This window comes from Pseudophryne corroboree, chromosome 2 (assembly GCF_028390025.1).
Source record: "Pseudophryne corroboree isolate aPseCor3 chromosome 2, aPseCor3.hap2, whole genome shotgun sequence".
Lineage (NCBI taxonomy): Eukaryota > Metazoa > Chordata > Amphibia > Anura > Myobatrachidae > Pseudophryne > Pseudophryne corroboree.
In genome coordinates, this window is record NC_086445.1 from 91,793,105 (window position 1) to 91,806,638 (window position 13,534).

Consider the following 13,534-nt stretch of genomic DNA (forward strand, 5'->3'; position numbering starts at 1 on the left):
AGCTGACACTGCCGGGCAGGAGGTTCAAATGCTGAGGCAGTATCTAACTTACACAGTTAGGTGACATATGCATTGTGCACACAACTGTAGCTGGTTGAAACAAAACAACTTGGGAAGAATAGGGCAGTACGGATGGTGTAATGGTTAGCATTACTGCCTCACAGCACTCACGTCATGGGTTCAATTCCCACCATGGCCCTAACAGTGTGGAGTTTGTATATTCTCTCCGTGCTTGCGTGGGTTTCCTCCGGGTAATCCGGTTTCCTCCCCCAATCCAAAAAATATACTGGTAGGTTAATTGGGTCTGAACAAAATTAACCCTAGCGTGAATGTGTCTGTGGTAGGGTATATAGATTGTAAACTCCACTGGGGCAGGGACTGATGTGAATGGCTAAATAATCTCTGTATACTGTAGTGCTGCAGAATACTGTATGTGTGCGCTATATAAATAATTGGTAATACATAAATAAATAAAATAAGATTTTACTCACCGGTAAATCTATTTCTCGTAGTCCGTAGTGGATGCTGGGACTCCGTAAGGACCATGGGGAATAGCGGCTCCGCAGGAGACTGGGCACAACTAAAGAAAGCTTTAGGACTACCTGGTGTGCACTGGCTCCTCCCACTATGACCCTCCTCCAGACCTCAGTTAGGATACTGTGCCCGGAAGAGCTGACACAATAAGGAAGGATTTTGAATCCCGGGTAAGACTCATACCAGCCACACCAATCACACCGTATAACTTGTGATACTATACCCAGTTAACAGTATGAAATATAACTGAGCCTCTCAACAGATGGCTCTACAATAACCTTTTAGTTAGGCAATAACTATAAACAAGTATTGCAGACAATCCGCACTTGGGATGGGCGCCCAGCATCCACTACGGACTACGAGAAATAGATTTACCGGTGAGTAAAATCTTATTTTCTCTGACGTCCTAAGTGGATGCTGGGACTCCGTAAGGACCATGGGGATTATACCAAAGCTCCCAAACGGGCGGGAGAGTGCGGATGACTCTGCAGCACCGAATGAGCAAACTCTAGGTCCTCCTCAGCCAGGGTATCAAACTTGTAGACTCTTGCAAAAATGTTTGAACCCGACCAAGTAACAGCTCGGCAAATTTGTAAAGCCGAGACCCCTCGGGCAGCCGCCCAAGAAGAGCCCCTTTCCTCGTGGAATGGGCTTGTACAGATTTAGGGTGCGGCAGTCCAGCCGCAGAATGTGCAAGTTGAATCGTGCTACAGATCCAGCGAGCAATAGTCTGCTTAGAAGCAGGAGCACCCAGCTTGTTGGGTGCATACAGGATAAATAGCGAGTCAGTTTTCCTGACTCCAGCCGTCCTGGAAACATATACTTTTCAGGGCCCTGACTACGTCCAGTAACTTGGAATCCTCCAAGTCCCAAGTAGCCGCAGGCACCACAATAGGTTGGTTCACATGAAAAACTGATACCACCTTAGGAAGGAATTGGGAACGAGTCCTCAATTCCGCCTTATCCATATAAAAAATCAGATAAGGGCTTTTGCATGACAAAGCCGCCAATTCTGACACACGCCTGGCCGACGCCAAGGCCAACAGCATGACCACTTTCCACGTGAGGTATTGTAGCTCCACGGATTTAAGTGGCTCAACCCAATGCGACTTCAGGAAATCCAACACCACGTTGAGATCCCACGGTGCCACTGGAGGCACAAACGGGGGCTGACTATGCAGCACTCCCTTAACAAAAGTCTGAACTTCAGGCAGTGAAGCCAGTTCTATTTTGGAAGAAAATCGATAGAGCCGAAATCTGGACCTTAATGGAACCCAATTTTAGGCCCATAGTCACCCTGACTGTAGGAAGTGCAGAAATCGACCTAGTTGAAATTCCTCCTTTGGGGCCTTCCTGGCCTCACAGCACGCAACATATTTCTGCCATATGCGGTGATAATGGTTTGCGTTCACTTCTTTCCTAGCTTTAATTAGCGTAGGGATAACTTCCTCCGGAATGCCCTTTTCCTTCAGGATCCAGCGTTCAACCGCCATGCCGTCAAACGCAGCCGCGGTACGTCTTGGAACAGACAGGCCCCCTGCTGCAGCAGGTCCTGTCTGAGCGGCAGAGGCCATGGGTCCTCTGAGATCATTTCTTGGAGTTCTGGGTACCAAGCTCTTCTTGGCCAATCCGGAACAATGAGTATAGTTCTTACTCCTCTCCTTCTTATTATTCTCATTACCCTGGGTAAGAGAGGCAGAGAAGGGAACACATACACCGACTGGTACACCCACGGTGTTACCAGAGCGTCCACAGCTATCGCCTGAGGGTCCCTTGACCTGGCGCAATATCTTTGTAGCTTTTTGTTGAGGCGGGACGCCATCATGTCCACCTGTGGCCTTTCCCAACGGTGTACAATCATTTGGAAGACTTCTGGATGAAGTCCCCACTCTCCCGGGTGGAGGTCGTGTCTGCTGAGAAAGTCTGCTTCCCAGTTGTCCACTCCGGGAATGAACACTGCTGACAGTGCTAACACATGATTTTCCGCCCATCGGAGAATCCTTGTGGCTTCTGCCATCGCCATCCTGCTTCTTGTGCCGCCCTGTCGGTTTACATGAGCAACCGCCGTGATGTTGTCTGACTAGATCAGCACCGGCCGGTGTTGAAGCAGGGGTCTAGCCTGACTTAGGGCACTGTAAATGGCCCTTAGTTCCAGAATATTTATATGTAGGGAAGTCTCCTGGCTTTTCCATAGTCCTTGGAAGTTTCTTCCCTGTGTGACTGCCCCCCAGCCTCGAAGGCTGGCATCCGTGGTCACCAGGACCCAGTCCTGTATGCCGAATCTGCGGCCCCCTAGAAGATGAGCACTCTGCAGCCACCACAACAGCGACACCCTGGCCCTTGGAGACAGGGTTATCCGCCGATGCATCTGAAGATGCGACCCGGACCACTTGTCCAACAGATCCCACTGGAAGATCCTTGCATGGGACCTGGCGAATGGAATTTCTTCGTAAGAAGCTACCATTTTTCCCAGGGCTCGCGTGCATTGATGCACGGACACCTGTATTTGTATTAGGAGGTCTCTGTCTAGAGACGACAACTCCTAGGACTTCTCCTCCGGGAGAAACCCTTTTTATCCTGTTCTGTGTCCAGAACCATACCCAGGAACAGTAGACGCGTCGTAGGAACCAGCTGCGACTTTGGAATATTCAGAATCCAGCCGTGCTGTTGTAGCACTTCCCGAGATAGTGCTACTCCGACGAACAACTGCTCCCTGGACCTCACCTTTATAAGGAGATCGTCCAAGCACGGAATAATTATTTCGGCCATTACCTTGGTAAATACTCTCGGTGCCGGGGACAGACCAACGGCAACGTCTGGAATTGGTAATGACCATCCTGTACCACAATTTTGAGGTACTCATGGTGAAGAGGGTAAATAGGGACATGCAGGTAAGCATCCTTGATGTCCAGTGATACCATGAAATTCTCCAGGCTTGCAATAATCGCCCTGAGCGATTCCATTTTGAACTTGAACCTTCGTATATAAGTGTTCAAGGATTTCAATTTTAGAATGGGTCTCACCGAACCGTCTGGTTTCGGTACCACAACATTTTGGAATAGTAACCCCGGCCTTGTTGAAGGAGGAGTACCTTGATTTCACCTGCTGGAAGTACAGCTTGTGAATTGCCGCCAGTACTACCTCCCTTTCCCCGAGGGCAGCAGGCAAGGCTGATGTGAGGTAACGGCGAGGGGGAGTCGCCTCGAACTCCAGCCTGTATCCCTGTGATACTACTTGCAGAACCTAGGGATCCACCTGTGGGCAAGCCCACTGGTCCCTGAAGTTCCCGAGACGCGCCCCCACCACACCTGTCTCCACCTGTGGAGCCCCAGCGTCATGCGGTAGACTCAGAGGAAGCGGGGAAAGATTTTTGATCCTGGGAACTGGCTGTCTGGTGCAGCTTTTTCCTTCTTCCCTTGTCTCTGTGCAGAAAGGAAGCGCCTTTGACCCGCTTGCTTTTCTGAAGCCGAAAGGACTGTACCTGAAAATACGGTGCTTTCTTAGGCTGTGAGGAAACCTGAGGTAAAAATTTTTCTTCCCAGCTGTTGCTGTGGATACGAGGTCCCAGAGACCATCCCCAAACAATTCCTCACCCTTATAAGGCAGAATCTCCATGTGCCTTTTAAAGGCAGCATCACCTGTCCACTGCCGGGTCTCTACTACCCTCCTGGCAGAATGGACATTGCATTAATTCTGGATGCCAGCCGGCAAATATCCCTCTGTGCATCCTTCATATATAAGACGACGTCTTTAATATGCTCTATGTTAGCAAAATATTATCCCTGTCTAGGGTATTAATATCATCTGACAGGGTATCAGACCACGCTGCAGCAGCACTATTTATGCTGAGGCAAATGCAGGTCTCAGTATAGTACATGAGTGTGTATATACAGACTTCAGGATAGTCTCCTGCTTTTTATCAGCAGGCTCCTTCAAAGTGGCCGTATCCCAAGACGGCAGTGCCACCTTTTTTGAGAAACGTGTGAGCGCCTTATCCACCCTAGGGGATATCTCCCAACGTGACCTATCCTCTGGCGGGAAAGGGTACGCCAGCAGTAACTTTTTAGAAATTACCATTTTCTTATCGGGGGAACCCACGCTCTTTACACACTTCATTCACTCATCTGATGGGGGAACAAAACACTGGCTGCTTTTTCTCCCCAAACATAAAACCCCTTTTATGTGGTACTTGGGTTCATGTCAGAAATGTGTAACACATTTTTCATTGCCGAGATCATGCAACGGATGTTCCTAGTGGATTTTGTATATGTCTCAACCTCGTCGACACTGGAGTCAGACTCCGTGCCGACATCTGTGTCTGCCATCTGAGGTAACCCTGATGGCCTGGGCAGGCGCGGGCTGAGAAGCCGGCTGTCCCACAGCTGTTACGTCATCCAGCCTTTTATGTAAGGAGTTGACATTGTCGGTTAATACCTTCCACCTATCCATCCACTCTGGTGTCGGCCCCACAGGGGGCGACATCCCATTTATCGGCCTCTGCTCCGCCTCCACGTAACCTTCCTTATCCAACATGTCGACACAGCCGTACCAACACACCGCACACACACAGGGAATGCTCTGACTGAGGACAGGACCCCACAAAGTCCTTTGGGGAGACAAAGAGAGAGTATGCCAGCACACACCAGAGCGCTATATAATGCAGGGATTAACACTATAACTGAGTGATTTTTCCCCAATAGCTGCTTGTATACACATATTGTGCCTACATTTAGTGCCCCCCACTCTTTTTAACCCTTTGAGCCTGAAAACTACAGGGGAGAGCCTGGGGAGCTGTCTTCCAGCTGCACTGTGAAGAAAAAATGGCGCCAGTGTGCTGAGGAAGATAGCCCCGCCCCTTTTTCAGCTGACTTTTCTCCCGCTTTTTTCATGGATTCTGGCAGGGGTAATTTATCACATATATAGCCCTGGGACTATATATTGTGATGATTTGCCAGCCAAGGTATATTATATTGCCCTCAGGGCGCCCCCCCCCCCAGCGCCCTGCACCCATCAGTGACCGGAGTGTGAGGTGTGCATGAGGAGCAATGGCGCACAGCTGCAGTGCTGTGCGCTACCTTGTTGAAGACAGAAGTCTTCTGCCGCCGATTTTCCGGAACACTTCTTGCTTCTGGCTCTGTAAGGGGGCCGGCGGCGCGGCTCCGGGACCGAACATCGAGGTCGGGTCCTGTGGTCGATCCCTCTGGAGCTAATGGTGTCCAGTAGCCTAATAAGCCCAAGCTACCACCAGTTAGGTAGGTTCGCTTCTTCTCCCCTTAGTCCCTCGCTGCAGTGAGTCTGTTGCCAGCAGATCTCACTGTAAAATAAAAAACCTAAAATATACTTTCTTTCTAGGAGCTCAGGAGAGCCCCTAGTGTGCATCCAGCTCAGCCGGGCACAAGATTCTAACTGAGGTCTGGAGGAGGGTCATAGTGGGAGGAGCCAGTGCACACCAGGTAGTCCTAAAGCTTTCTTTAGTTGTGCCCAGTCTCCTGCGGAGCCGCTATTCCCCATGGTCCTTACGGAGTCCCAGCATCCACTTAGGACGTCAGAGAAATAAGAATTTAGTACAGTCTCCCCAGTCCTTACGGGTTGGGTATGCGTTACCGCTGCTGGGGATCCCAGCGGTCAGCATACCGACCAAAGGATCCCGGTGGTGGAATGCCAGCAAGGGGGTGTGAGTGCAACAAGCCCCTTGCAGACTCGCTGTGCTCGACAAAGGTTCTATGCTCACTTTATGGGTGTGTGGATAGTCCCTGTTAGTCACATAACTACATCCCGTCCTCTATACTGGCCTGGCCACCATACCGTAAACACAGCCTCCAGTGGCATAACCCACCATGGGCCCTCAATCCAGGTTTGGTTATATGTGGGGAACCCGGAAAACAGACGCTTGAAAATCCATTTTTAAATCCCCCTGCTCCGCCTGGACCCTGCTGGCTGCACCACTGAATGCACCCCCACACAAGTTATAGCTCTCCTCCTTAGGCCTGCTCCACCTACTGCAGGTGTTCAAACTTGTAACTATATTTATAGTATAATGCTGATACTGGGTTTTATTTGTATCCAGTCTTCATCTCTTACTCATATACAGTTGGATGTTCTTGATTACGATGTGGGTGGCAAAAGAGCAACATGTAGCCAACTGGATTATCAGAATCCTCACAGAAAAAGGTGACAGTGCTGATCCTGTAGAAGGCAGTGACCTGTCCAATCGTGCAATTTTGTTAGTGAGGACAGGGCTGCATGTGACAGAGGAAGTGACATAATGGGTGGAATTCAAATGTTTGAAAAGTCGTTGGGTGACTGTTTTTTCCTGTCTATTAGATAGGAAAAACAGACTCACAACTGACTTTTCAAACATTTGAATCTCCCCCATAGTGTGGGAACGGAGGCAGTGGGAAGTCACAGACTGAGTGTTGTATAGTGGAAGGAGGAAGGTCCTCCAGCAGCCCAGAGTATATCAGGAAATAAGTGTTGTGTTAGCGAGAACAGGGCTGCATGTGACAGGGGCAATTATATGATATGAGGAGGGTATTGGAGGCAGCAGGAAACCACAGACTGGGATTTTTATAGTGGAAAGAGCTAGGTTCCCAGCAGCACAAAATATATCAGGAAATTAGTATTGTGTTATTGAGGACAGGGCTACATGTGACATGATGATTAGAGGGGAAAGGAGGCAGCAGGAAGTCACAGACTGCAAGTTATATAGTGGAAAGAGCTAGGTTCCCAGCAGCACAGAGTATATCAGGAAATTAGTATTGTGTTATTGAGGACAGTTCTACATGTGACAAGATGATTGGAGGCAGGGTCGGACTGGGGCATGAAGGGCCCACCGGGGGAATGCAGTGGTGGGGGCCCATGTTTAGGGACGTGGCCAGTCTACAAAGGGGAGTGTTGCCCCATTGGTTTTCCTAACCATTAGAGAGTGCATGGGATCTCTAATGGATAGAAAAGACACCATAGTTCTTTGTAGTATAAGGAAAAATATGTATAATTCAAGCACACAATCTGGAACCTGATCCCTGGAGGAGGATGAAGGGTCTGGGGCCCACTGGGGGTTTCCCCTGTGCCCCTGTGGGCCAGTCCAACCCTGATTGGAGGAGAATGGAGGCAGCAGGAAGCCACTGACTGAGAGTTACATAATGGAAGGAGCAGGATCTCAAAGCCAGTAAAATAAGCCAAGGCTCCTGATGCAGGAACGTTGTAATGCCAAACACACCTCTATGGGTGTGGATCATTAAATCGAAAGTGTCTAGGTCGACAATGTTTAGGTCGACCACTATAGGTCGACAGTCACTAGGTCGACAGGGTTGGATCTTCAGACCGGATCCCCACCTCTATATCAAAGTTCTAACATCCCATGTGTTTATGTTGTAATTAGTAAAGAAATGATTCTTACCTCCTAGAACCATGCCTGCCTGGCAACATTTCCTAAGCCGACACGATGGGCAATTCTTTCTTCTGATTTTATCAACAATGCAGTCGTTCCGTCCAGCACATAAATAATTGTGTTGCCCTAGATTGAGAATAAAACATAATAATAACAATATTTAGTTCACATTAATGAATATAAAACACAGACTTACAATAGCGGTTTTTATCTATGTATCACTATAGGATTCATTGAGAGACAAAAACAATAGACTTCTGGCCTAATTCAGACCTGATCGTAGCAGCAAATTTGTTAGCAGATGGACAAAACCATGGGGGTAATTCCAAGTTGATCGCAGCAGGATTTTTAATAGCAATTGGGCAAAACCATGTGAACTGCAGGGGAGGCAGATGGGTGTGGTATGGAAGGTAGATAGTAACTAGGTCGACAGTGTCAAGGTAGACCACTATTGGTCGACAGTAACTAGGTCGACAGGATCTCTGGGTCGCCAGGGTCTTTAGGTCGACATGAGTTTTTTATGTTTTTTTATGTTATGTTTTTTTAATGTTTTTTGGTGTCGTTTTCTTCGTAGAGGGACTGGGAACCCAAATTAGAGGACCGTGTCCTCTCGCAGTCCACGAGTATGAAAAGGTTCAAAAAAAGAAAAAAATCGTGAACAACTCATGTCGACCTTTTGACCTGTCGACCTAGAAACCCTGTCGACCTAGTTACTGTCGACCAATAGTGGTTGACCTTAGATAGTGTCGACCTAGTTACTGCCGACCTAGAGACCGGATCCCGTGGCAGATATAACATTTGCAGAGAGAGTTAGATTTGGGCGGGTTATATTATTTCTATGCAATTTAGATTTCAAATTGAACAAACCCCACCCAAATCTAACTCTCTCTGCACATGTCATTTATGCCCCTCCTGCAATGCACATGGGCCCTCATTCCGAGTTCTTCGCTCGCAAGCTGCTTTTAGCAGCTTTGCACACGCTAAGCCGCCGCCTACTGGGAGTGAATCTTAGCTTATCAAAATTGCGAACGAAAGATTTGCAATATTGTGAAAAGACTTCTCTGTGCAGTTTCTGAGTAGCTCGAGACTTACTCTTCCAGTGCGATCAGTTCAGTGGTTGTCGTTCCTGGTTTGACGTCACAAACACACCCAGCGTTCGCTCAGACACTCCTCCGTTTCTCCAGCCACTCCCGCGTTTTTCCCAGAAACGGTAGCGTTTTTTCAAACACTCCCATAAAACGGCCTGTTTCCGCCCAGAAACACCCACTTCCTGTCAATCACATTACATCACCAGAACGAAGAAAAAACCTTGTAATGCCGTGAGTAAAATACCTAACTGCATAGCAAATTTACTTGGCGCAGTTGCAGTGCGAACATTGCGCATGCGCAGTTAGCGGAAAATCGCTGCGATGCGAAAAAAAATACAGAGCGAACAACTCGGAATGACCACCATGGTTTTGCCTAACTGCTAAAAAATTTGCTGCTGTGATCAACTCTGAATTACCCCCCATGTGCACTGCAGTGGAGGCAGATATAACATGTGCAGAGAGAGTTCGATTTGGGTTGGGGTGTGTTCAATCTGAAATCTAAATTGCAGTGTAAAAATAAAGCAGCCAGTATTTACCCTGCACAGAAACAATATAACCCACCCAAATCTAACTCTCTCTGCACATGTTATATCTGCCCCCCCCTGCAGTGCACATGGTTTTGCCCATCTGCTAACAAATTTGCTGCTATGATCAGGTCTGAATTAGGCCCTCGATCCATTGGGGACCAAACACAAGTTTGCGTATGCACAGCAATGCGCAGGCGCGTTGCACGGGTACAAAGCGGATCGTTGCTGTGTGATGGGTTTTACAAAGAATACATTCGCACTGCCGATTGCAAAGACATTGACAGGAAGAAGGCGTTTGTGGGTAGCAACTGACCGTTTTCTGGGAGTGGTTGGAAAAACGCAGGCGTATCAAAGCGTTTGCAGGGCGGGTGTCTGACGTCAATTCCGGCCACGGGCAGGCTGAAGTGATCGCAGCGACTGAGTTAGTCCTGGGCTACTCAGAGACTGCACAAGGTTTTTTTGTGCCACTTGGCTGCACATGCGATCGCACACTTGCACAGCTAAAATACACTCCCTGGTGGGCGGCGACTATGCGAACGCAGAACTGCAAAAAACAACTAGCGAGCTATCAGGTCTGAATTACCCCCATGGTTTTGCCCATTAGCTAACAAATTTGCTGCTGCGATCAGATCTGAATTAGGCCCAATGTCTTTCCACAGCAACTCACAGCATGAGTGGGAAGCTGAAGTGTCTACAATTACAGTGTGTCATTATTTATATATATTATTTCCAATAAGAGACCTACAATTCACAGGAGGGTCAGTTGTATTTCTTTAAACCATTGTATCTTTATCTTTACCCATCATTATTACTACCTTCCTACTTATATTTCTGTCTCACTAGTGCATGAGATCTTGGGGAACAGGATACATTTAAGAGGGACATGTACTAAGCAGTGATAAAAGTGGAGAAGTGAGCCAGTGGAGAAGTTGCCCATGGCAACCAATCAGCTGCTCTGTGTACTTTTATAGTATGCAAATGACAAATGTTACGTCAATGCTGATTGGTTGCCATGGCCAACTTCTCCCCTGGCTCACTTCTCCACTTTTATCACTGCTTAGTAAATAGACCCCTTAGGGGGACATTTACTAAGCAGTGATAATAGCGGAGAAGTCAGCCAGGGGAGAAGTTGCCCCATCAACCAATCAGCAGCTCTGTTATCATTTTATAGTATGCAAATTATAGATGTTACTTCAGTGCTGATTGGTTGCCATGGGCAACTTCTCCACTGGCTCACTTCTCTGCTCTTATCACTGCTTAGTACATGCCCCCCTCAGTCTTATTTGCTGTTTTTCTCTTGTCTACACCTTTCATAACTCCCAAATTTGCAGATAGAGAGGTTGCGGACAGGTCACAATTGGGGCATGACCACACAGGTTGTGCCTAGCTCTTCTGAAGCATCGCTCAGCCCCTTGCACCCCTCTAATCCCAGCACACATTCGCACAGGTGCCAGAATTTGCTCACCGCTTGCAGAGAAGCACTGAATGGGACAGACCTCCCAATTTTCTGTACGTGGGGCAATGAAGTCTAGAAGATTTATAATTGTTGTATCTATCACCAGCAGAAGATCTAATAGATCACTCTTTTATGATGGACACTCAGGGACAAATGTGTTGCACGTGTAAAGCGGACAATCAATCAGCAACCAATCAATTTTTAGCTACAGTTTATTTTGCTAGATACAAGATAGCTAGACGGCGGGACAATCCTGTTTTTCGGAAACAGTTGGGAGGTATGAATTGAGTTTGGGAACCACTGGGTTAAGAACTTCTAGCTGTACAAAGAGTCTAGCAGGGGGAATGAAACGCTACTGAACTACTGGAAGAAGGTACCAATCAAAATGTAATATTTTTGGTTCATAACACAGGGCTTAGGTACTGTACACCGCTGAGTAATTGAAAAGATGGTGTGTGAGGTTAATTTATTAAGCGGCCTCTGTAAAAGCTGCTGTTTCCTGGGGTGTTTAAGTTCAAAATGTAAAAGGCCAAAGCTTTTAATAAGGAATACACCCCATGTTTTGTTATTAAAGGCATTGCTCTTTAAAATTTATATACACAAGTCCATAGATGAACGGCCCTCTGAGACAACAAAATGTTCAAAAAGCATATAATTTTCAGGTCAATGTTTCGGAGCACAAAGCCCCGTCGTCAGAGCATTTTGTTGTCTCAGAGTGTCGTTCATCTATGGACTTGTATTTATTTTCTGACTCTGGCACCTGAACAAGTTGTTCACATTACTATTTTAAGATTTTATTATCATTTGGAAGTTACTAATGCTGTCTGTAGTATATGGTGGTCTCTAGTGCTGTCTGTAGTATACAAGGGTAACCCTTTTCATTCCTCATCATATATTCAGATGACCCCATATAACCAGTTCCTTTCCATTCCTCATCATATCTCCGGATGCACCCATATAACCAATTCCTTTCCATTCCTCATCATATCTCCGGATGCACCCATATAACCAATCCGGGTTCAGTATGATTTGCCAATGGATGGCTGTCAGTATACCGACAGCGGCATCCCATCCATCAGAATCCCGACAGACCCCCATTAATCCCCCTAACCCTCACCGTTTCCCTACCCTAACCCTCCCTACTTGGTGCCTAACCCTAACCCTCTCTTCCTCGCTTGGTGCCTTACCCTAACCCTCTCTTCCTCGCTTGGTGCCTAACCCTAACCTCCCCTTCCCCGCTTGGTGCCTAACCTCCCCTTCTAAGTGCCTAACCCTAACATTTTACATTCGAGGGGTATTGAATATTTGCAGGTATCCCCTAAAACAGCTATTTTTGGGGAATATCCCACAATTATTATTTGATCAATAGGCCCCTATACCAGGCAGCATACATCTGGAGGGCTCTTTTCAATGCAGAAAAGAGCGACCCTTATCAGTAGTGACTATAGACAATCCGGCTCTGGCGGCATGGATGTCTGTAGCTGCCTTCTTAGTGGTCTGTTCTAATCAGCATTACAGGAAATTGTACTCATCTGCTGTTTGGAAGTTGGGTACATTTACTGTATCCTAGTGGCTTTTCTTTGTCACTTATTTTATGGATCACCTGGTCCCTGAGCTACAGAAAGAAACATTGAAAGTAGCATAAAATCATTTAGTTTGAAAGTGGACATTTTCAGACTTCCTACCAGGAAAATTTTAAAGGGCTCATTGGTACCAGCAAGCTATTCACAGCATTGCTCCATTACCAAAATTACACCTCACACCTAGTGAAAATTGTACTCTGCAAACCAGTATTCAACACTGCAACATACTCACTAATCTGACACTTCTTCTGGGGTTCTATACTCATATACACTGGAACTGATGCAGAGATATCCACTTCCCAAATCGCAGGAGCAAATTGCAATGACTAAAAAAAGCTTTACTTTATAGACAATAAAACTCAGTATTTGTTTCATATGCAAAATCTACACTACTATTAAATTCAATACACATAGCAAAATGGGGACTGTAGTGCGCCCATGTTCTACGTGGAGGTCCCAGGTCAGCAGCAAAGTGTCCCAGGAACTTAGGGGGTCATTCCGAGATGATCGTAGCTGTGCTAAATGTAGCACAGCTACGATCATTAACACTGACATGCGGGGGGACGTAGTTCACCCCGCATGTCAGTGCCGCCCCCACGCAGAAGTGCAAAGGCATCGCTCAGCAGATGCCTTTTCACTTCAAGAGTGGCTCCGGACCAGCGCAGCTTTAGTGTGCTGGCCGGGAGCTACTCATCGCAGCCGCTGCAGCTCGCCCCCCGCACGGTCTGGCCACGCCTGCGTTGGCCAGACCGCACCCACAAAATGGCGGCCAAACGCCACCGTTCCGCCCCCTCCCGCCCAGCGACCGCCTCTGCCTGTCAATTAGGCAGAGGCGATCACAGCCCTGCTACGGCCTTCGGCCGTCTGGCATGCGCCGGCGCGGCGCACTACGGCGCCGGCGCATGTGCAGTGGGGACCCGTTCGCTCAGCTGCGATAAAAAGCAGCAAGCGAACGG

At 47.7% G+C, this 13,534-nt stretch overlaps 1 protein-coding gene across 1 annotated transcript in view; it reads right to left on the bottom strand.

Annotated features, from left to right (window-relative positions):
• The window catches only part of PGR (progesterone receptor), a 265,623-nt gene that overhangs the window by 204,627 nt on the left and 47,462 nt on the right, over nt 1-13,534 (bottom strand). The window contains exon 3 of the mRNA XM_063951505.1: nt 7,934-8,050. Within this exon, the coding sequence (XP_063807575.1) occupies nt 7,934-8,050 (117 nt within the window). The remainder of the gene's footprint in view (nt 1-7,933; nt 8,051-13,534) is intronic.